Source organism: Zea mays, chromosome 4, assembly GCF_902167145.1.
Source record: "Zea mays cultivar B73 chromosome 4, Zm-B73-REFERENCE-NAM-5.0, whole genome shotgun sequence".
NCBI classification, from domain to species: domain Eukaryota; kingdom Viridiplantae; phylum Streptophyta; class Magnoliopsida; order Poales; family Poaceae; genus Zea; species Zea mays.
The window spans coordinates 201,804,021-201,828,568 of NC_050099.1; the positions used below are offsets into that span (position 1 = coordinate 201,804,021).

General features: G+C 45.4%; 2 protein-coding genes across 2 annotated transcripts; one reads left to right on the top strand and one right to left on the bottom strand.

Moving 5' to 3' along the window:
• Positions 1–867: 867 nt before the first annotated feature.
• LOC100280457 (uncharacterized) lies at positions 868–1,398 on the top strand. The gene has a single exon (NM_001153377.2). The coding sequence runs from the start codon at positions 1,010–1,012 to the stop codon at positions 1,301–1,303; it is 294 nt and encodes a 97-aa protein (NP_001146849.1). The 5' UTR covers positions 868–1,009; the 3' UTR covers positions 1,304–1,398.
• A 4,592-nt stretch (positions 1,399–5,990) lies between these two features.
• LOC103654446 (heavy metal-associated isoprenylated plant protein 26-like) lies at positions 5,991–6,932 on the bottom strand. The gene is made up of 2 exons (NM_001301753.2): positions 6,601–6,932; positions 5,991–6,496 (listed from the first exon to the last, which is right to left on the bottom strand). The coding sequence occupies exons 1-2, from the start codon at positions 6,685–6,687 to the stop codon at positions 6,128–6,130; spliced, it is 456 nt and encodes a 151-aa protein (NP_001288682.1). The 5' UTR covers positions 6,688–6,932; the 3' UTR covers positions 5,991–6,127.
• Between the last annotated feature and the right edge of the window lie 17,616 nt (positions 6,933–24,548).

The window sequence follows — 24,548 nt, forward strand, 5'->3', positions numbered from 1 at the left end:
GCTCCACCAGGACATGGTTGCTGTGTAGCCGCTTATGCGATTTGCGGCTTGAAGAACGATATAGCAATGCAGTCGCACATAGTAATGCGTTTTAGCACCTATTTGGAAGCACCCAGTTTTTAAAAATCTGGTTCATAAAAGCTGAGTTGGTTTCAAACATACTAGGTTATATCCTAGTTTATAGAATCTGGATTCTCAGTTTCTTAAAAACCAAGAACCTAGCCTCCCTAGCTAAAAATAATTTATAAAAATTGAGATGGTTGAATGGTTCTAAACACCATAAAAGTTTTTTTTCTTCATAAACAGTTTTTAAAAACTAAAGATAAAAATTAGATTCTTAAAAACTAGATTGCTTCCAAATAGTGATCAACTTTATATCATGAATGGACATGCACTGCTCCACCTCGTATGGACATACGAGGCTAGGAGATTAATCACATCATGTTTTCGATTCATCTTAAATCGATTAGGCTCTATATCCATTCATTCATCCTGAACACGCTCCTCTAACTCATACATGCATGGAACAGTATATGACCATATAGTAACACTCCATGTACTTGAATATTATAAGTATATAGATAGATATAGATGTAGATAGATATACTTATTTTAATATTATAATAAGTACATAGATAGATATAGATAGATATAGACGTAATAGATAGATATAGATATACTTTAATATTATAATAAGTATATAGATAGATATAGATACGACTCCAACGACTAGTACCTTAATTATTAATAATCTACATAATATAATAACATGTTAGATATATATATTAAATAATCCACTGTTGCAATAATATAGAAGGGAGTGAAGCGTGTACATATATATTAAATAATCCACTGTTGCAATAATATAGAAGGGAGTGAAGCGTGTACACGTACGGCCCTATAATATATATAGATAGCAAGACAGAGCATTCCCTTGCACCACCACAACCAGTCCTCACATAATCATCTTCATTCACTCACTCTCTTCGATCACTGTACTGAAGATACCATGGCCAAGTCGACCGCGATGTTTGTAGCCGCCCTGGCCCTGGTGGTGGTGATGGCGACGACGAGCACAGGCGGTGGCAGGGCGGCAGCGGCGTGCGATCCCAAGCCGCTGGTGGTGTGCGATCCGGCGTTCATGGACGGAGCGAAACCCGCGGCAGCATGCTGCTCCACCCTGCGTGCGCAGGAGGCATGCTTGTGCGTGTACGCCAAAGACCCCAAGTTTGCAAAATACATCAACAACCCCAACACCGCCAAAACCTTTACCTCGTGCGGCATAGCCATCCCCAAATGCTAAGCAAGCGCTCTGCGTCGTCGCTTCGCTTGCTCTTGCTCTTGTGTGTAACATATCCAGCTTATGAATAAATTATGTGGATCAGTTAATTAGTGGGATGAAGATGCATGTTTATTAATGTTGTGACCATATGTGCCACCCGACGAGACAGGTCCGACGGTCCGCTCTTAAGCACATACGCACGATTAGATCAGTTCAGACGGTTTAATTTCTCTTTTCGTACATGTTTATCTATCTAAACCCGCGGATTATGTTAGGAAATGTTTAAAAATGGAGACAGGCCTCCCCTTATATATATGGAGGGGTACAGCCGATTGCACACACCAACATTCGAATCAAATCAATCTAACATTCGTCTCTTTACTTTCGTACCCTAGGAGTAGCAGGAACTTAGCCTTCTCCATCTCCATCTTCACCTTTCTTCATATCCACATCGTCTGAAAGCGTCTTTGGTGGCTTGCCGATCCTAAGACAACTCTAGGATCCCACCTCCCTGACGGGGTCCCTCTCGCGGTCGAGATCCAAGTGTTGTTGGCGACCGTCGTCGCCCCTGGACGCGTGTGGACCATCCGGCTCAACGCAAGGGAGACCCGCTCCTGTAATAGGGTCACAGACCATCCGCCCCTAGGCCATGGATCGTCTGCGGCACCGCACAGAGCACCGCCGCTGCTACACCTTATAGTGATTGACGCTCAGATCGATGCCAACACACTGTTTGATGACTCCACTAGGGAACATATTTATCAGGTCACGATCATAATTAGGTGTGACTCCACTGGGAACAGATTTATCAGGTCACGATCATAATTAGGTGTGACCTAACACAGATTAGCCCTATATGGCTAGTTCTAAGGATAACTCTGATATCTCCCCCGCAATATCATCGAGCCAACTATGGAGAGTCTATTGGCTAAAGATTATCATGTATTCGAGAAGATCAAGAAGCAGCTAATCAAGGAGGCTGGGCGAAATACCTATCCAATTTCAAGGTGGACAAGCATTAGAAAGTCATCCAGCAATGGGAGACTGACATGGCATCGTTTCGACCTACTACGACTACCCCTAATGTAAGTAACACGAACGACATCCAAGCTCTTTGATCTTGCATAGACGAACAACGCGAACAAATGCAGCAAGTATTAGGGGTATGCAAGAGGATTACAAGAGGCTAGCACATGTGTTCGATAAATATGATGTTGCTAATTTTTCATCGCACGATGTTGGGACTAAAGAAAACACACAAGATGTATCAGCTGCAAATGGGCATGCCGAATCCCAGACACTTTATGGGATACCGATGAACTCCTACACCGGACAGCCACATCCTCTGCCCACACCCCTACGTACGGCCAGACAGTCCGAACATGAGTCTAGGCCATCCGGCCCAGCGACAGCTGGATTGTCCTTCGCGACAAACCATCGAGGCTCACACTTGTGACAACAGACACGCTTGGACCATCCGACTACACGCGCGGACCGTCTGAATATGTTACCAAACCATCCGGATATTACATTGGACCGTCAGCGACGGGATATGTAGAACAAAACGCAGATTGTTACTAGCAACCCTCCCACCAACCTCAAACTAGCTTCTCTCTAGCACCAACGACACCTCAAGGTCGTGGAATGAACCCACCCACATATGGGTACGAACCCTTTTCGACCCCAGAAGACCGAAAAGATCTAAACATGCAATATGGCCACCTAGAGCTAGCATTAATGCCCCACAGAACCCAAACCCTTGGGCAAAATAGCGACATAATGATACTCTAACACCAACACATGTGGACTGCCATTTACATAGTAAGAGAGGAGGTAGCTGGAGCATTCCGAGACAAACTCGAAGTCAACATGACCCATGGAGAGCAGTCATATTGGAAACCATATGAGAGCCAATTTGGCTATGACTCATACCCTCATGGGACTAGAATATCCGAATTTTTAAAATTTTCAAGTGACTAGGGCAAGAGCACGCATGAACACATAGACCAATTTCTAGCACAACTAGGGGAATTGATCGACAAAGAGGCATTCCGCATGCGTTTATTTTCATTATCCCTAACTGGTGCTGCCTTCGCATGGTATGCCACCCTACCACCTAACTCTATTTACTCTTGGAGGGATATAGAACAAAAATTTCATGATCATTTTTTCTTAGGAGATTATGAGTTAGACCTGGTCGATTTAGCAGCCCTACGATAAGAAAAGGATGTGGGCATGTGTTGAGCACCATATGTGCTACCAGGAGAGGCCGGACAGTCCGGGCCATGGACAATCCGTGATGACATCAGATCAGGCGGTTTAATCACTCTTTCCGTTCATTTTTATCCATCTAAACACACAGATTCTGTTGGGGAACACCTAGTAACCGGTCCAGACCCCCTTATATATTTGAAGGGGTACGACCGATTGTGCGCACCAACAATCGAACCAAATCAATTTATCTTTCCGTTTCTTTACTTTCATGCCCTACGAGTAGCAATAACTTCGTCTTCTCCATCCTCATCTCTCTTCAACTCTACATTGTCAAGCAGCGTCTTGGGTGGCCTGCCAACACCAAGACAACCCTATGATCTCACTTCTGTAATGGGTGTTGAGCTCAAAAAGTGGCCTCGCGGACGGTCCGCGCGTGCGCAGAGTCAGTTAGGGTTCCGAGTTTCTCGCGGGATTTGTTACCTAAAACCGCGAGATTAGCTCGGGAAACAACTTGCAGCGGATCCAGACCTCCCCCTTTATATAGATGAAGGGCTACGACCAATTTAACCCCTAACAATCGAATCAATAATCAGTTTATCTCTCGTTTTTACCTTGGGCATCAGGAGTAGTTCTAGTTTAGCCTCTCAATGCCCAAATTCTTTGCTTCTCTTCGGCTCTACGTCAATTAGAGGTGTCTAGGTCAGCCTGCTGACCCTAGACAACACCTAGACTCTCTCCACCCCGATGAGGTCCCTCCCGGGAGCGAGATTCAGGCGCCGCCGACGAACTCCGCCGCCCCTGCGCACGCGCGGACCATCCGGCCTGTCAAGCAGGGAACCCGAGCCCTGCGCCAGGTCGTTGACCGTCCGACCCCTGGCCGCGGACCGTTCGCGCCTGTGCAGAGAGCACCATCGCAGGTTCTCAACGCAGTGATTGGTGCCTGGATCGGCGCCAACAACGGGGTCCCTCCCGGGGGTCGAGATCCAAGTGTTGTTGGCGACTGCCGCCGCCCCTGCGTGCGCAGACCATTCGGCTCAACGCAGCGAAGACCCACTCCTGTCGCAGGATCATAGACCGTCTCTCCCTAGGCCGTGGACCGTCCGTGGCATCGCAGAGAGCATTGCCGCCGGTACACCTCGAGAGATTGGCGTCTAGATTGGTGCCAACAGTTTGCCTATTGTTATCATATTTAATTATATTGATATTCAGAAGAAAATTCTGAAGAAATAGTTTACTCTCCCCTTGGTGATTCCCTGAAGAGGCACCGTTCACTCCAACAACCCACTATTCTATTATAGTACTGCTCTTCACAAAAATCACATATGAAATGGGCAAAGAGCCCATTGCAAGAATGATCTGAGACGACCGGTGAAAATCCTGAATAACAACTCTAACTATTTTCATGCCATCTTCATATGCACTAGTAGAAAATTTCTCAAAAGCCTGTGGTGGACTTTAATTTTGACAGACGTTTTCAGTTATCAAACGTCAGTGCTATTTCTAGTGACAGTTTTTTTTTTAAAAAAAAAACTGTCACTAGAAATCATTTGTATCCTAATTTTTTGAGTTTTTTCAAATGATCTCGTAAGAAAAAAACCACCAACATAAAAGTTGTAGATCTTTAAAACCTTTTTATTTGAAATCATTTTGGCTCTTAAAAATTGCATTTAAATTTGTCAAATTTAGAATGCAAATTTTGCAAACGAACTCGGATGGGAAAAGTACCAAAATAAAAGTTGAACAACTTCAAAAGTTATGAAACTTTGTAGTTGACATCTTTTTTATTCGAATTCGTTTACATCTTCAAATAGTCAATTTATACTTGAATTGTTCTAATATGTGAGCAACGAAACTGCAACATATGCATGAAGTAAGTGATAAGTGAAGTAGTAGAGGGGACTACACATAGGGGTGAGGATGTGGGTTTGATTCCCAACAATCACGTAGAAATGAATTTTGTGCGAGACCCTTGCAATTTCGATCAATATTTTTTTGCTATTTTTAAAACAAATTTTATGTTTCCTGGAAAAGATTTTTACTGGCGGTTTTATTATCTCGACCGCTAGCGGAAAATCGATTTCTCTGACGGTTTTCTTAGCCCGACCACCAATAAAAATCGATTTCCACCGACGGTTCTCAGTTACCCGTCTATACAAATATTTTGTTCTACTAGTCCCTAGTATCAGTGGTTCTGAAAGACGTTAGTACAAATATGTTCACGACTGCCTTACTTGTGATGTGATGACAACCACCAAGAGTAACTAAGACTTTGCGCGAGTTTCGATTATGTTAGATGTCACGGTTGCTATAATAAATACTCTCCCTCCGTCTTAAAATAAAATTAGTTTTACTTTTTAAATAATTCATACAATAATTAATGTATTTATTTTATATATGTGTCTAGATTTATTATCATTTATTTAAATATAGATATAAAAATTAAGGGATAAAACGACAATCGAGGAGGGAGTAGTGTTTTCTTAAAAGCAGAAACTTTTGGAGGAGAAGATGCATGAACGGATATAATTGACGTTGGTTTCAGTAGGAATAATAATAAGGCCGGCCGGCCGGCCGGTGATGACAGTGACAGGGATATCCGATCGATCCACGGAAAGAGAAGAAGAGAAGAAACTACATGACTGTGCACGCGTCTACGTTGTCGTCGTTGAACATGTTCATGTACTTGAGCTCCGGCGCGCCGGGGTCCGCCATGGCCTGCGGCGCGCTGCGGACGAATCCCGCGGGCGCCTTCTTGTCGTAGGCGCCGCCGACGTAGGGGTAGGTGGTGAGCGCGTAGGGCACGTAGGGCCACATCTCGGCGTTCTTGCCGGTGGCCTTGACGCGCTCCAGCACCTTGGCGGGCTCCACGTTGCCGGTCACCGTGCACTTGCTCTGCTTGGCGTTCACCGCCACGCTCGTCACGCCGCGCATCGACTTCACCGCGCTCTTCACGCGGCGCTCGCACCCTTCGCAGTCCATCTTCACCTTGATGTTCACAGTCTGCCAAGCAACCATGGCATGCAGCGCGCGAATCAAGAGACAAAGCAGCAGCTAGCAGCAGCAGGAGGCAGCAGCAAGCAGCTAGCTCTCATACCATACCGTACCTGCAGCGGCCGCTTCTTCCTGAGCTTGAGCGCCTCCTTCGTCTCCGTGATGCTGCACAGATGCGACAGGTGGTCCAGGATGCCCATGGCTACTGCCGCTGCTGCTGCCAACTTCTTGATAATGTCTGAATAAGAAGAAGAAGAATCGATGAATGAAGGTAACGACGCATATATATAGTACAGCTGCCACTACTGGTGCTTGTGTGGTGAGGATGGGTGCCATGCCGCCCAGGTTTTTGGTGGTTTTCAATCAATCGTCCCATTAATTAATCCCCATCATGCTTGCTTGGGTTGTATAGCTAGTATACGCACAGTAAAACCGCTGAGCTTTCGGGGCGGGCGAGGTGCCTGAAGCTGCATGTCCGATTTGATAGCACCACGGCTCTTCTGGGCTGGGCTGGCCGGTCCAACCGCTGCCTGAAACGTGTCCATGCACGTTTCACCTACCCACCTCCTTATCATGCACACCTGGCTCCCTTTAATTTGGCACCCAGTACAAATAACTTTGTTTTACCCTAGCTAGTCAATCTTAATTTACTTTCTAAAGCTTTATCTAAACCTTTGACACAACTAAAATTGCAAGTAAGCAGCTCACAAGCCAAACAGTGGACAGTCAAATAGTCAACCTTAAAATTAGCCCCTTGAAACCAAACACCACGACTTGTACCAGACAACTTTATTTACAAATTGTTCATTTAGGAGTAGTTATGAAGAATGCCTACATATTATTATTATTACTACTACTATTATTATTATTATTATTATTATTATTATTATTATTATTATTATTATTATTATTATTATTATTATTATTATTATTATTATGGATGTATATATGCATATCCATATCCTACTCAGATCATGAACTTTAGACTTGTTGTGGATGTTTGCCAACTAAAGGACCACATGGTGATTGATTGATAGTATGAATATACACATACAGAGGACATGATGTACAGGAGAGTGAAGAAGCCAACTTCTTTTTTTTAACGCTAGTATATATATTGTTTTCAAGCGTGCATTGCGATATTCTTCTTGTTGCTTCTTTATTCGATCCTAATATCTACTTTGGTAGCTTTTCAAGTTGTACGCTTTGTTTCAGCGTCAGGCTCTTTTCGCAGAACATTCTTCACTTACCTGTAGGTGAAGGTGAAGCTATAGCTAGCTATATATAGTCGGTCTGCTAAGCTTCCTCCAGCTATTGGCTTTCAAAAACAAGTTGTGAGGTTGGATTAATTGGTCTCATCTGATAGCTCCTTGCCTCTGCCCTAATAACTTCTTCATTTCATGACCCATATAACTGCACATCACTTTCTCTGAATTGGATTAATTGGTCTCATCTGATAGCTCCTTGCCTCTGCCCTAATAACTTCTTCATTTCATGACCCATATAACTGCACATCACTTTCTCTGAATTGGATTAATTGGTATCATCTGATAGCTCCTTGCCTCTGCCCTAATAACTTCTTCATTTCATGACCCATATAACTGCACATCACTTTCTCTGAATTCTTTACTATATTAAAGCACCAGTTTCAACGGTCGTTCCGCGTCATCTTTTTTACAAATAACCCCTCGCATTATTTTCAAATTAACTCGTTGCACGCCCGTCCTCCCCGCGCAATTAAACTTCACGTCTCAAACTACACCTCCGCATATATAGGCCAAACGGCAGCCCGGCGCAGGCCCGCTAGGCCCGACGCCCACGGGCCGCAGCTCCGGCCTAGGCACGGCACGTCGGGCTGACTGTGTCGGGTCGGCCCGTTAGCCTGTCGGGTCATTTTGTTAAATCAACGTAAAATGTAAAGCGGTGCAGGAGGTGGGGTTTGAACCCACGCCCTAATGGCAGAAGGGCAGGAGACACTGGGTGCAACCATGGCTGCCACGGAGTGTGCAGACGTTGATCAAAGATGTGGGCAAGGCTGTGTTGATCAGTTTTCACAATAAATTCTCCAAACTGCAGGAACTGGCGCCACTGTTGGACTGCCAAGAGAATGGCGAGGTATTCCTTCTCGTAGGTGGATAATCCCCGGGTTTTAGGACCCAAAGCCTTGCTGACATAAGCGATGGGGTGGCTGTTTTGCATGAGGACTGCGCCCACACCGGACCCGCTGGCATCGGTTTCAATACAAAACAGCTGAGAAAAATCTGGGAGAGCCAGCACAGGTGATGACTGGAGAGCTATCTTCGGCGTGTTGAAGGCCGAGGTATGCACTTGAGTCCAGAGAAAAACTATAGATTTCTTGAGCAGATCTGTGAGGGGACGGCTGATAACTCTGAAATTACGGACGAACTTTCGGTAGTACCCTGCGAGACCGAGGAAACTGCGAAGTTCCTTGACAGAGCTGGGAACTGGCCATGATACGATGGTAGAAATATTGGTTGGGTCGGTGGCAATACCGTTAGAGCTGATTAAATGTCCCAGGTACGTTGTCTGCCGTTGAGCAAAGGAGCGTTTGCTTAATTTGATTTTTCCAGTGTTCAGCTGCTAGCAAGGACATGACTTGATGCAAGTGGAGCAGATGTGATTGGTAATCCGGGCTGTAGACCAGGATATCGTCGAAGAAGACGAGAACGCACCGACGGAGAAGGGGCTTGAGTGTGGCGTTCATAGCGCCCTGGAATGTCGCTGGGGCACCCGTGAGTCCAAAGGCAAGCACTCGGAATTCAAAATGGCCCTCGTGAGTAGAGAATGTTGTCTTGTGTTCTTCCCCCGATTGAAGCATGATCTGGTGGAACCCGGACCATAAATCCAGTTTTGTGAACCAACTGGCGCCTGCTAATTCTTGAAAGATATCCTCGATAACTGGGATTGGAAATTTCCTTTTGACCGTCATTGCGTTGAGGTGACAAAAATCAACACAGAATCGCCAAGAGTTATCCATCTTCTTGACCATTAAGATAGGTGAGTTGAACTCGCTTGTACTGTGCTGAATGATGCCAGAAGACAGCATGGCTTGCACTTGTGTTTCAATCTCAGTTTTCACTGTAGGAGGGTAACGGTATGGCTGGATAGACACTGGTCTAGCTCCCGGAATAAGTGGAATGGCATGGTCGCAAGCTCGATTGGGAGTAGCCCTTCGAGTTGTTGAAACAGATCACTGAATTCTGATAGAACTGCTTGCAGGTCTTTGAAAGTTCCCTTTGACCCGGGAACAGGATCTGGATGTCGCCTAGAGGGGGGGTGAACAGGCGAATAAAACTTATTACTTTAAAACTTAAATTCTTACTCTACTCGAAGACTTAGTACGCAGTGGAGTGAGAAGACTCTTCGAGTAGGTTGCAGCGGAATCAGAGATCCTGTCTCAAAAATGTCCTGCACTTCAAATAAAGCTTATACCACAGATAAGTATTGAAGTGCAGATATAAAGACGAGTAAGACAGAGAGTCAGGATACAATACAGAACAGAGCACACAGATGCAAGGATTTATCCCGAGGTTCGGCCAAGCCTGAAATGCTTGCCTAGTCCTCGTTGGAGTTAGCCACACCTGGGCTTGGAGTCTATTTCAACTCCTTCCTCCGTTTGCTTAGATCTGTCAGTATGACAGATAGAGCCTTTCACTATTGAGTGGGGTTACAACAGAACCGCGGCTGCTTACAAACTTCTTGGCAGCACCTCGGTAGAGTAACGATACGCTCAAGACCTTGCTCTAGCTCTTAGCAGCACTATTCCTCTCTCTAAAGGCTTATAGCCGTGCCTTCTACACAAACTATAGAGTTACACACAAGAGGGAAAGCGAGAATTGATTCCAATGAAGTCTACACTTGTTGGCTGCACTTCTATATTGCTTAAGGCGCCTAGGGGTCCCTTTTATAGGCACAAGGGGCCTAGGAGCCGTTGGAATCCCATTTGGAAGGCAATACTTCCTTTCTGTCGGGTGGCGCACCGGACAGTCCGGTGCACACCGGACATTGTCCGGTGCCCGATTTCTTTCCTTCTATGGCGAAGCCGACCGTTGGCAGTCTTGGAGCCGTTGGCGCACCGGACATGTCCGGTGCACACCGGACAGTCCGGTGCCTCCATCTAGCCGTTGGTTCGGCCACGTGTCCCGCGCAGATCGCGCGACCGACCGTTGGCCCGGCCGACCGTTGGCTCACCGGACAGTCCGGTGCACACCGGACAGTCCGGTGAATTATAGTCGTACGTCGCCGGTGAATTCCCGAGAGCGGCCAGTTCGCCAGAGTTCAGCCTGGCGCACCGGACACTGTCCGGTGCACCACCGGACAGTCCGGTGTGCCAGACTGAGCTGCCTTGGCTGTACATAGCCAAGCCCTTTGCACCTCTCTTCTTTTCTTCTTCTTTCTGTTTCTAACACTTAGACAAGTATATTAGTCCACAAAACCAATGTACTAAGTATAGAAACATACCTTCTCTTAATCATTAAATCTATAGCATTCCACATGCTTGAGCTTTGATGTTGGACTCATAAATCATCAAGTCGGCTTGTCTTGATCTAGATTGACATTACTTGGCTCCAACATCCTGTAAAGGTCACATAGAACATCTCCAAACATAGGAACAACCCAAACTAAAGATCAAGGTGAACTTAGCTCTTTTGGGCTGCTTCCAGTTCTGGTTTTGACACTTGTTCTCCTTCTAGTGACCTTGATCTCCTTCTTAGAGCTTGTTCTTGAGCCTTATGACTTACACCACATAACTGTAGCTGTTACCTCATTGGATGTAAGTCACGTTTTTATGTAGTGATCCTTGATGTGCCGTAGCTGTTCTCAACTCGATCACCCTTGACTTTGCAAGCCTTCTTCTTCACCCTTGGCTTTGGGTTCCTCAGCCTCCTTGACCTTCTCCCGTGCACTTGGTACCTCGAAGCTCTTCTTGCCTCCGTCCTTGGCTTGATCAGTTGTCTCCGAGCTACGCACCCGAGTCTCACTTTTGCAATGTCCATCTTACTTGTGATGTCCATTATGTATCCATAATCCAGTTCTTGGACCATCACATTTGTTCACTTGTGTTGAACCCTGTAGGCTTTACTTTAAGCACCTGTTCAACACTTAGTACACTTGTTAGTCCTTTAATTGAGTTGTCATCCAAACACCAAAACTCACAAGAGAGCTTTCAATCTCCCCCTTTTTGGTGATTGATGGCAACACAATTAAAGCTTACATAAGAATAAGATTTGAAGCACAAATTTGAATTCTAAGATTATAGAATGCTCCCCCTAAATAAGTGCTTACTTCAAAAACATAATTTTGGCCTCAGACGCCAATTTGCACATACTTAGGCAAATCGAAACATTTCTATACCTTAGCACTTTTTAGTATGCATTGTGGCAAGAATCAAACCATGATGCTATAACACACAAATGCACATAATCAGAGTTAAACACCATTCAATTTAGTGGGTATATCACAGACATATCAACCTACCACTATATAATCAGAGTTAAACACCATTCAATTTAGTGGGTATATCACAGACATATCAACCTACCACTATTCATCATTAAGATACCAATTCAAACTAAGACACTAATTGAAAACAATCTTAAAGCACCATTAACCACATGACTATCTATTTCAGAATGAACACAATAGATGCCAATTAGTTCATAGCAACGGAAGCACTAGTCCATATGATGCAACACATATAATACTGCAGGAAGCATATGAATAACACACTAGCAAAGCTTAAACTAACACATCACCCCCTTAGGATAAGCTTTCCTCTCAGGTTGAGATAAGCTTTAATGCACAAATTCTCCCCCTTTGACATCAAACACCAAAAACCATACTCGAGCAAGAACATAGGATGATGTCAAGGGACAGCAGGGTGTCTAAGGAGCAAAAAACGACTATCAAAACTCCCCCTTACTTATTGAACATATGCACTATCACGTTTAGGTAAGATATATATGCAAAAAGATTAATACTTCCTTTTGTACCTTTACCATGTTGTAGTGCACTTCCCATCTTGAAAGTTTTTTTTTTAATCTCTCGAAAGCTTCTCCACACTTGTGCCTGATTCTTTATCCTAACCTTTTCTTGTTGCTAAGACACCAAACTTAGAACAAGTTATAGTATTGGGCACAAGAAGAAACTTCTATTCTAATGATTATCAAAAGATGTCAAATGAAGCAAACTATCACAGCTACCAATTGAAAGATACCAATTGAAAAATACCAATTGCAAGTTCATTTATTATCATAGCTCCATGATATTTAAGAATAAGCATCTATTATCACCAGATATTATAGAGCATGAGCAATCTAAAGATATACAATTACTCATGACTTAAGATACCAATTACTTGACTTACAGAGGTACCCAAATCCTGATTGCTCCATTTCATGCTTATCTTCTCTTTTCCACCTAGAGACTATACAAGATTGCTCAAGAAATAGTTAGTCTCAAAAGACACAAGTTATGTGTGCTCCCCCTCAAGTTGTGCATCAAGTATTTGAATGACTTGCACTTTGCACATTCTAGCTTCCTTAGAACTAGAGGGGATCACAACATACCTTGATCAAGGCATACTCTATCACTTTCATCACACAAAGATGCCAATTTGAATATCAAATGAAAAGCCACTTAACACCAATTGAAGGCTAAATGAAAGGTTGACTAAATACAACAATGCATGCCTCAGTGGCACCTAAGCCAATTGAATACGCACAGGAAGTATAACATTTACACGCAACTTAGACATGCTTCATACTTAACTATCATTACATCACATATACTAATTGAAAACAACATGATCATGTCTAAGCACATCATAGTTAAGAAGGTTCTTTAGGTACACCAAAAGAAACAACATTTTAAGGCATAAGTCTCCTAAGCCACGATACTGCCAATGAAATGCAAGAACACAGCTATGATCACTATCAATGGAACTTCAAGATATTCAATAATAATTGCACAGTTCCATTTTCCATACCTTTGCCTTTATGAGAGCACTTGTTATCACCAATTCAGGGCTCCTTTTGCTCATGCACCTCATAGCTCAGAAGGGCACGGCATGGATTTGAAATTCACACAGTACCAAACTAGGGTAATCATGTGAACATGGACTAAACAAAATGTCATAATTGCACATAGCATGACTTACAAAAAGTTACAGGTTTATCCATATACACCAAGAGAGTTAATCGTTGTGGATATAACAAATGTAAGAGCTACCCATGAATGATTCAAAAGATATATCCTATATAGCACCAGTCATGATTAAGCAAACATCATTATGATTCATTTAACACAGGCAATCATAAAGCATAACTACTCCAAAGACAGGTAGCACAACAAGCCAACTTAAGAGCAATACTAAATTGCAATTATGTACTTAAAATACACGGGTACCATCCTTTGGAGAGCAAGTTGTAGATTCTCATCGAATTCCTTTACTTGATTCACCAATAATGATTCAGGACCTATACACCTTATTTCACTTGAGATGAACATGGGATTAGTGTTTCACAATAATTCAACCTTGGGTCAATAAACACCAAAACAATTAACAGCTTAAGCATAGAGTTTTAGATAACCGTCCTAAGCTCTCCCATGGTCTCCAGTCCATCTCAAGGCACCTGCATGGTCTAGTTAGCACAGTTTGGTACCCATCTCGGGATGGGTACATAATGATCATCTAAATGTGCCTTTGGTACCCAAATTGCCTTTGTGCTTGTTCTAGGTGATCTCGTTATAGATCTAGCACAAGTGTATGATTTGGGTCTCCTACGCGAATAAGATTGACACAAATTCACTTGCTTAGGAATCTTACCTTTATAACATACCTTGGATAGATGACCCTGCTCACCACACTTGTAGCAGAAGCGTCGCTCAACCTGACATGACGCGTGATGTGTGTCATTTTCCTTGGTGAGGGTCACCTTGGAGGATGCACATCCTTGATTCTTCATGACCGGACATGAAGTGATCGTGTGGTCCTTATTGTTGCATCCAAAACAACTCCTTGTCCCTTCATTCTTGTCTTTGTACGGACAAGACACGATGAGGTGGCCTAACTTCTTGCACTTGAAACACCTCCTTTTTCCTTTTCCCTTTTTGTACTTGAATGACATGGAGAGAAGGTCAGTGCAAACAACATGATTAATTGAATCTTTACCTTTTTCCAAGCTCATGTTGATTTCTTCATCTTTAGGAACATTTTTCTTATTGAGCTTGACACTTGCTGCAGTTTTTCCTTTCTCAAGCTTCTTCACCACGCGCCCGTGGATATCTTGAGAGAGTTGAGCAATGTGTCTTCTCCTCAGTTGTCTTTGCTTCTTGTTCCCACACAATTTCTTTTGTGACCCTGCAGCTTGATGCTTATTCAAATATTGGCTTTCTTTTGAACAACAGGGGTTAGCACATGGAGATGAATTATCTAAATGTGTACTTGTGCAAGAATGAAGTTCACATGAATTTAAGTTCGTAATTACGACCTCATGGGCAACTTCAAGCATGATATGTCTATCCAAGAGATTATCATGATAACAAGACAATAAGTCATATTTTTCAGTAAGAGCAAGGTTATCATGACTTAACAATTCTATTTGATTCCTAAGCATAGAATCTTCAATTTTAAGTTGAGCAGCATTAGATAATACATCATGTTTATTTCTTTGCTCAATTAAAATCGATTCATACCGTTGGACCAAATTCCCATGAGAGTACTTTAGCTCCTCATGTTCTTTGGTCATCTTCTCCAGGCTGTCGTTGGTTTTGATGAGAGTCTCCTCTAGCCTGAGAAGCGTCTCGCCTTGTTCCTTGTTTCTTCTCAACAACTTAACCAAGAGAGCTTTGTCCGCTTTGTTGAGATGGTTGTAGAAACGGCGAATCTCCTCTTCTTCCACATCATCGGTCTCATTTTCCCTGTCATTAATGTCAGTGGAAGCAATATAGGAAAATGTACCTTGTGATGATGAAGATTCATCCTCGCTATCATCCTCATATTCCTCCTCATCATGGCTTTCGTCTCCACCATCATTGTTAGCAATAAAACATTTATCACTAGTGGAGAACAAACTTGTCGACGAGGTGGATTCATCGTTTGGGTGCCATCGTTCTTGTTCTTCTCCCTTTGAATGGTTAGTATCACAAGTAATATAGGAAGTAGGAGCATCACAGTTTGCCACAAAATATTTTTCTTTAATCCTATTCCATAAATCATGAGCATCAACAAATAGATCACTATCACTACTCATGATGGAAAAATAGGCACCTCTAGATAGAGAATCAACTAAGATGTTGCATGCATGATGATTTAGAGTTAAACATCTTAGTTCTTCATTGGAAGGATTTTTACTAATATTAGAGGGAAAAATACTACTACTAAAGACCTGTCTCAAATCAGGATCAACACTCATGAAAGCACTATAAATAGAGACAGACCAAGACTTGTAATTAGAGCCATCGCCTAAAAGAAGTTCTACAGTTACCTCTTGTGACGACATCGTCATCTCCGGACGGCTAAGCCCACACTGGAGAGGCCTAGCTCTGATACCAATTGAAAGTTCCCTTTGACCCGGGAACAGGATCTGGATGTCGCTTAGAGGGGGGGGGTGAATAGGCGAATAAAACTTATTACTTTAAAACTTAAATTCTTACTCTACTCGAAGACTTAGTACGCAGTGGAGTGAGAAGACTCTTCGAGTAGGTTGCAGCGGAATCAGAGATCCTGTCTCAAAAATGTCCTGCACTTCAAATAAAGCTTATACCACAGATAAGTATTGAAGTGCAGATATAAAGACGAGTAAGACAGAGAGTCAGGATACAATACAGAACAGAGCACACAGATGCAAGGATTTATCCCGAGGTTCGGCCAAGCCTGAAATGCTTGCCTAGTCCTCGTTGGAGTTAGCCACACCTGGGCTTGGAGTCTATTTCAACTCCTTCCTCCGTTTGCTTAGATCTGTCAGTATGACAGATAGAGCCTTTCACTATTGAGTGGGGTTACAACAGAACCGCGGCTGCTTACAAACTTCTTGGCAGCACCTCGGCAGAGTAACGATACGCTCAAGACCTTGCTCTAGCTCTTAGCAGCACTATTCCTCTCTCTAAAGGCTTATAGTTGTGCCTTCTACACAAACTATAGAGTTACACACAAGAGGGAAAGCGAGAATTGATTCCAATGAAGTCTACACTTGTTGGCTGCACTTCTATATTGCTTAAGGCGCCTAGGGGTCCCTTTTATAGGCACAAGGGGCCTAGGAGCCGTTGGAATCCCATTTGGAAGGCAATACTTTCTTTCTGTCGGGTGGCGCACCGGACAGTCCGGTGCACACCGGACATTGTCCGGTGCCCGATTTCTTTCCTTCTATGGCGAAGCCGACCGTTGGCAGTCTTGGAGCCGTTGGCGCACCGGACATGTCCGGTGCACACCGGACAGTCCGGTGCCTCCATCTAGCCGTTGGTTCGGCCACGTGTCCCGCGCAGATCGCGCGGCCGACCGTTGGCCCGGCCGACCGTTGGCTCACCGGACAGTCCGGTGCACACCGGACAGTCCGGTGAATTATAGCCGTACGTCGCCGGTGAATTCCCGAGAGCGGCCAGTTCGCCAGAGTTCAGCCTGGCGCACCGGACACTGTCCGGTGCACCATCGGACAGTCCGGTGTGCCAGACTGAGCTGCCTTGGCTGTACATAGCCAAGCCCTTTGCACCTCTCTTCTTTTCTTCTTCTTTCTGTTTCTAACACTTAGACAAGTATATTAGTCCACAAAACCAATGTACTAAGTATAGAAACATACCTTCTCTTAATCATTAAATCTATAGCATTCCACATGCTTGAGCTTTGATGTTGGACTCATAAATCATCAAGTCGGCTTGTCTTGATCTAGATTGACATTACTTGGCTCCAACATCCTGTAAAGGTCACATAGAACATCTCCAAACATAGGAACAACCCAAACTAAAGATCAAGGTGAACTTAGCTCTTTTGGGCTGCTTCCAGTTCTGGTTTTGACACTTGTTCTCCTTCTAGTGACCTTGATCTCCTTCTTAGAGCTTGTTCTTGAGCCTTATGACTTACACCACATAACTGTAGCTGTTACCTCATTGGATGTAAGTCACGTTTTTATGTAGTGATCCTTGATGTGTCGTAGCTGTTCTCAACTCGATCACCCTTGACTTTGCAAGCCTTCTTCTTCACCCTTGGCTTTGGGTTCCTCAGCCTCCTTGACCTTCTCCCGTGCACTTGGTACCTCGAAGCTCTTCTTGCCTCCGTCCTTGGCTTGATCAGTTGTCTCCGAGCTACGCACCCGAGTCTCACTTTTGCAATGTCCATCTTACTTGTGATGTCCATTATGTATCCATAATCCAGTTCTTGGACCATCACATTTGTTCACTTGTGTTGAACCCTGTAGGCTTTACTTTAAGCACCTGTTCAACACTTAGTACACTTGTTAGTCCTTTAATTGAGTTGTCATCCAAACACCAAAACTCACAAGAGAGCTTTCAGTCTTCAGGAAATTGTGAAAAATCAATAGCAAAACGAGCAGCTGTGAGTGGAAGGAGTTGGACTACTGTATGCGGAGGGTGCTCCGGAAGATTGCCCTGCAGCAAAACCTTGGTATTGTTATAAGGTAGCAGCATCCACTTGTTCTTCCAGTGTATCTCCATGGGGCTGAAATTTTCAAGCCAATCCATACCCACAATGATGTCATAATATTGAAGGGGAATAACTTTGAAGTCTGTTTGGAAGGTGACGCCCTGTGTGGACCAAATGCAGTCGGCCAACTGAGTGGAACAATGTAGAGAATTGCCGTTAGCAACAACAACCTTGAGTGCATTGGGTAGTGGGGATAGTCCCTGTAATGACTCGGCGAGGGTAGAACTGATGAAAGAGTGAGTACTGCCACTGTCAACCAATATTCGGGCCTGCTGAGACTGCATTGTGCCCAAAAATTTCATGGTCTTTGGAGCAATTGATCCTGTGTAAGCTGTTGAGGATAGTGTCATATAAAGTTGAGAAAAAGAGTCCTCGTCCACTTGGGCTGAATCTGTGTCCTCAGGCTGGTAGATATCCCAAAGCTCTTGCACGGCGTGTAACTGAACTGCAGCTGAACATTTATGCCCTTTGTGCCATTTTTTCTGTGTAGACTTTACAAGTAAGCTCGGACAGCCTCCATTTTATCAGCAGCTGATTGATTGTATTTGTTGGTCGGCAAGGGAGTCTTGTCATCTGTTGCTTGGGGTGGTGACGGCAATGGAAGGGCACCTCAGAATGTTGGCTTCATAGCATTGGGGGATTCTAGTCGAGCTGCTGAATAATAGGGGCGTTTGAACTCCGATCTTCGAGCTGCTTCAGTTTCCATTTCCTCTTCCTGCAGAGAAGCAAGCACGCAGGCAGTATCGAAATCGGGAGGGCGCTGAAGAAGAACAGCAGAGCGGATCAGACCCTTAAGTCCGTCAATGAAACGAGTGGTGTAATATAGGGGATCTGGGGCCGACTCATAAGCGTGGAGGTTATCAACCAGTTTAGAAAATTCAGCTATGTACTCTGCTACTAATTGGGTTTGACGAATGTGGAATAGTTTGTGGATCATAATGGCGTGCTCATCGCGGCCAAAACGATCGTCAAGGAGGGCACAAAATCCGGACCAGGAGAGATGGATGAGTTTCCGCTCAATGGATTGGAACCAGCGAGCAGCGGGACCTTGTAAGTACATTTTGGCGACCTTAACCCAAATGGTAGAGTCTACGGAGTACATCTCAAAGTACGACTCACAACGGGATCGTCATAGTTTAGGGTTCTCGCCATTGAAATGAGGGAACGACATTTTGGGAAGGTTGTCGCGAGCATCTAGAGCTCCCGGATGGGGTGTAACTGACTCGCCTCGGAATTGATTGGGTGGGGGGTCAAAATTTGCAGTGAATCGAGGGAGTGGGGTATCGTGCTTACCCTTGACCGGGTGATGAGTATGGGTGAAAACCTACCCGCACTCATCGACCCGGTGGTGAAGAGCCGCAACGTGCCAACCATGGCCGTCAGCAGTGTTGTCGGAGGCAGGTGGGCGCCTCGCTACTGACCCAGATCCCTGGAGGAGGCCCGGCAAAGTTGCCCTGTGGTACGGGCGTCGCGATCCCAGCGGATGGAGAGGCGTGAGAGATCCGTGCGGACGGCGCAGATGGAGTGTTCCAGATCGGTCACGGAGGACTCGATCCGGGGGCACCAATCGTCGAACGCGTGCATGGCGGATTCCAGGCCACCGAGCCGTGTGGCTAGAGACCCTTCCACGCGGTCGATGTGCTCGTAGATGGTCTGCTCTGTGCGGGTGATGGATGCTAAAGTCGTTGACTCGGAGAGAACGATCTGGTTGGTGAAATCGCTGGAGATTTCCTCGATGAACGCTGTGAACCCAGCGTTGCAGCCCGCGACGGACTTCTCCAGCGCAGAGAAGCGTTGCTCCCATTTGGTGTCCAGCGATGAGATCCGCTTGTCGAACTCCGTGTCGATCGCTGCTATGACTATGAGGTTGGGATCGATCGGGGAGGGGGTGGATGACGCCATCGGGGAGGGATCGACGAGGTCTTTGATACCAATTGTTAGCTACTGGGAAAGGAAGGAAGGGAAAGTGGAGAACAGAGAAGGATAGGACAGCGAAGCTGGAGATTACTTCTCAGTTCAGGTTTACAAAATGCATAAATATCTCTCCCTCAGCTAACATAATACAAATACTCTACTTCAGTCCGCCGACATATCTTGGGTTGGGCTTCATGGGCCGCGTGCTACAGCATGGAAGTTGGGCCTCCGCTTCAGGATTTGTATCTGCTGATGTTGTATGGTTTGCCGGAGCTGGACGTGTAACAGTCACTCTCCTGGATTAGCAGGGAATGGAATGGAATGGAACGGAGCGGAGCGGAGCGAGGGTTACCTGGATTTTGGGGCGGTTCCGCTTCCGCCGAGAGAGAAATGGAAGCTGATCAGACGGAGCGCTACATGAGAGAGAGAATAATGTACGCGAAAAAGACGGAAACACCCTCCTTGATGGGCCCGCACCCGCTCGAGCCTATCCTACAGGAAGGCGCATGACGTTGTGGATTCACATTCACTAGGGTGTTGGCACCAAGAAATGGAAAGGATGATTGCGATCTTCACTTCTCGAGGGAGAAAGCAGCATATATGCCCAAGTCCGTCAAGGTCCGCACCGATTTAATCGAGCCGAGACACGGTACGGATAAATAGTGGATCGTGTCGTACCCACCTGTGAGCCGAAAGTCTAAGTCAAGCACGACTCAACTAGTTTTAAAAATATGTTGTGTCGATCCATTGTGCCGTGCTACCGTGTCGGACGACTCATGACCCGTTTTGTAACAGAGCTCGAAAACAACTTGTTTTTTCTATCTTTTATTGCTAATTTTTCTTCATCTTTTGTAATGGAGCTCGAAAGTACCTTTAAAGTGGGGTCGAGTTGGTCATATACTCATATGTGTATATATGGTGCCTAGATTAGAGTAAGGTCGGATCATGAATGAGTCATGTCAGACCGTGCTCAATCTAATGGGCTATTCCGCATAGCATCAAGTTAAATGAGTCGACACTAAGGAGGCGTTTGGTTCGGCAAATTGTAATGTAATCAGATTACAGAGGGGGATAGATGTCAATACTAATGTTTGGTTTGGCTCAACCTGGAATCTAATACCCTGTAATCCGATAACGGTCTATGTACTTATGATCCCGTCTGACTCCAGTTGTTAACAGATAACGCTGCTGCTTAGGAAGTATTGTGTGCGTAGCTTTTCCTTTAGCTGTCCCTGAAATAAAACCAAACAAAGCCTGCTATTCGATGCAATGTAACTGGTAGCGGTGTTCTCTATTTCCATTTACATTATCGGTCCCTGGAACCAACCAAACAACACCTAAATGGATCGTGTTCGTGCCGCCCGGTGAGTTTGGAAACACGTCTAAGCATCGTGTCGTGCCGAAATAGTCGTGTCTTTCTGGTTTCTCTATTTCCATTTACATTATCGGTCCCTGGAACCAACCAAACAACACCTAAATGGATCGTGTTCGTGCCGCCCGGTGAGTTTGGAAACACGTCTAAGCATCGTGTCGTGCCGAAATAGTCGTGTCTTTCTGGTATGCTATACTAGGGCGTCATCTGATTATCTCTACTACTTATTAAGTACGTAATAGTAGTCTGCCTCTGACTGTTCTGCCACCAACCCATTCTGCCATCGACGGACAGTCCCGCGCCGCCCAAAAATCTGAGTAACAGACAACACACTAACGTTTTTAGTCTGAGCAACAGACAACATACACTAACGCTTATAAGCCACGTTTCTATGCTCTCCGTAGCCGGTATGGCACTAATAAAAAAACACATAGAAGCGCTGCGGTTTATGCAGCCCAGTTTGTGCGGCCCAACAGTTGGTGCGGCCCATTGTTGTCGATTTGTGCGTTCACATCTTCTCCCTGACAACTGCTTCCATCGTCTCCACCACCGTCCCACGTTCTCCTCCCTCCGCCTCTCGCTCTGCGCACATCCCCATGCCCACGCCGAGCGCTTGCGCCTCACCGCCCCGTCGCAACCGCGGTCGTGGCGGCGTCGACGACCTCCCCCGACTTTCCCGCCGTGGGCGCCGTCCTGGGGAAGCCCACAATGCTCGTGGGTAGTGGCCGAGAAGATCGGAGTCGCGAGGTTCATGCTGAAGGAGGTGGTGCGATGCCCAGCTCCCAGGTCGTCGTCTTCACGCTCCTCATGCTCCTGAAGTTCTGGTCCTGGAGTTCTGGTCAGCGAGATGTTCGTCTTCGTGCTCAGCCTCATCCTCGAGTCATCGCGCAAGCAGCGAGGTAAGCATGTCATTGGTCGCGACGAGCCGGATCTCAAAGAGGCGGTAATACTCAGGCCCTTGGGCCACACCTCACACCTCCGATTGAGGTGTTCCCGTAGTAAACCATCGACTTAAACATTATTTTCAGATCCAGCAAAAAGCAGATCCAAACGGATCAAGCCCCGGCCGTCTCGATCCCACCATCCGAGAGAGCTCCATAGGCACAGGCCAGGTCCCCATCGCCGCGGGTACGTTAACGTCGCAATTAAACCCGTGGACTCATGGTGGTGTCAGGTGTCGGCCGGCCGTAAACCCATGGATCTGCATCTCCTTGATGAAGCTTGCCACAGTAATCATGGTGTCGTCCTTGGTCCTTGCTACGGTACGGTCGTCCTCAAGCAGTAGTAGAGACACTGGCATAACCGTCAGCAGTTAGCTACATGCATAGTCCAGGATGATCTGATGTTACGCAGAGCAGATGTTGTAGAACAGGCTTTTGTATTTTGCTGCCGGTTACATGTTATCATCGGTGCCATCGTTCCTAATCTACCATGGTTCACGTCATGATATGATATGATATTATTAAGCTGTGGTACACCCTGCAGATGCTGCGGCATCATATCAGCACTGCACGTGGGCCCCCTGGCAATCTCCAGCAGGTCGGATACCGCCGGTGTGAACGAACTGATTCGCCTTCTCTTCCCAGAACCGCAGGCTGTGATCCCCCCCTTGGCTCCCTGTTCAGTGTTCACTCAGTCAGCTCAAGCTCCTGAATCCTGATGAACTTTGAATCTGAAGAGAGCACACACAGTTCTCGCATCCTAATCACCTACAATGCCCGCTGGACCGCTGGCGCTGGAGCCCCTTGCATTCTCTGCTCATCTGGGAGTAGCTGTGCCACACATTGAGTTGAAGCATGTGGTTGCTGCTACAATTGGTCTTAAGGGTCTTGGAAGCCTCCTTTTTATTTTGAGCAGCTCTCTCGGTGCTTATCTCCTACTGTTGTACCTTGCTTTGATCACTCCTATCATCCATGACTTCTACAACTACGATATGGAGAAGGCAGAATTTGCAGGCCTCTTTGCGAAGTTCACCCAAGATTTGGCGCTGATCGGAGCTCTGCTCTTCTTTCTGGGCATGAAGAACTCCATCCCGAAGCGACAGGGCGGCAAGAAGTCCCCAAGGCGAAGACGAACTAGGTCTGCTTAGATAGCTGCACCGGGGTGTATCAGGAGACAGGTCTATTTCGAAGCAGGCTCAGCGCGATGCAGCGAATGCCATCGAGCTGCGCTTTTACATGTTTATCATTAGATTCCATTTTGCGGGGCACGACCCGAACAAAGGTGTGACCGGGGTGGGTTAGGCGACTAGATTGCACGATTATGTACTTGTGATTGGTTTGTTGAACTGGGTTGCCGACGGTTAATCTTCTCCATTTGATTTAAAAAACGGATCAAGCAGATTTGCAAGGTCAAGGGTTCATTCTGGACATCCAAAACAAGGCCCTGGTTTTCGAACATGTAGATCTGCAGGTAGGGTGCCGCCGCCGGCTAACATGTACTTCAGCACCTTCTAGCTTCGTGAGTCAAATGATTTTATAATTATTTCCTTTCTATGCTTCTGTTCTTATTTTGTGCTAAGCTGAATGGTGCTTGGTTGTAGTGAGCACAAAGGGATCTTTCTAGCTTACTCGAGGTAGCAGGCAACTGGCGACTGGTGAAACCACAGACTGGTGCCACCAAAGTGGAAGAAATTCACTCAAAGAACCATCCTGTCAGTCTCCTTATCATAGAGTATTCACCTTTTCTTGCAGGTAACTTGGGCCTTGATCTTCTTACCTCCAAAAGCATATTGCCTGCTTATATGTGATAATATGGTTGCTATTTTTTCATCATTCATGAATAGAATGTTCTCATGAGCTTACCAGTACAATTAATCTAACCAAAGGGTTATATCTTTCTTGCTTTTGGATCTGGACTTACTAAATCTTAGTTAATTTATATGGCTCGTGTACCCTCTCTTGTAGTTGTGGAGTCCAAGGACAGAAGGATCTCAGTTGCTTTAGCATTTGCTGGTCATCAAGAAGGTGATGTTGTTGTCTCCTCACTCACTAAACTCTCTACTTGTCTCGTCACCATTTCACTGCATGGCATGGCATTCAACTTTCAAATAATACAATTTATGCATTCAAGTATATGGAACAATCTGAAATCACCAA

Excerpts from the sequence above, each read along its gene's own strand:
- LOC100280457 (NM_001153377.2), top strand. The coding sequence starts at position 1,010 with ATGGCCAAGTCGACCGCGATGTTTGTAGCCGCCCTGGCCCTGGTGGTG.
- LOC103654446 (NM_001301753.2), bottom strand. The coding sequence starts at position 6,687 with ATGGGCATCCTGGACCACCTGTCGCATCTGTGCAGCATCACGGAGACG. Across the intron at positions 6,497-6,600 it reads GGAAGAAGCGGCCGCTGCAG|ACTGTGAACATCAAGGTGAA; the intron begins GTACGGTATGGT and ends GTTGCTTGGCAG.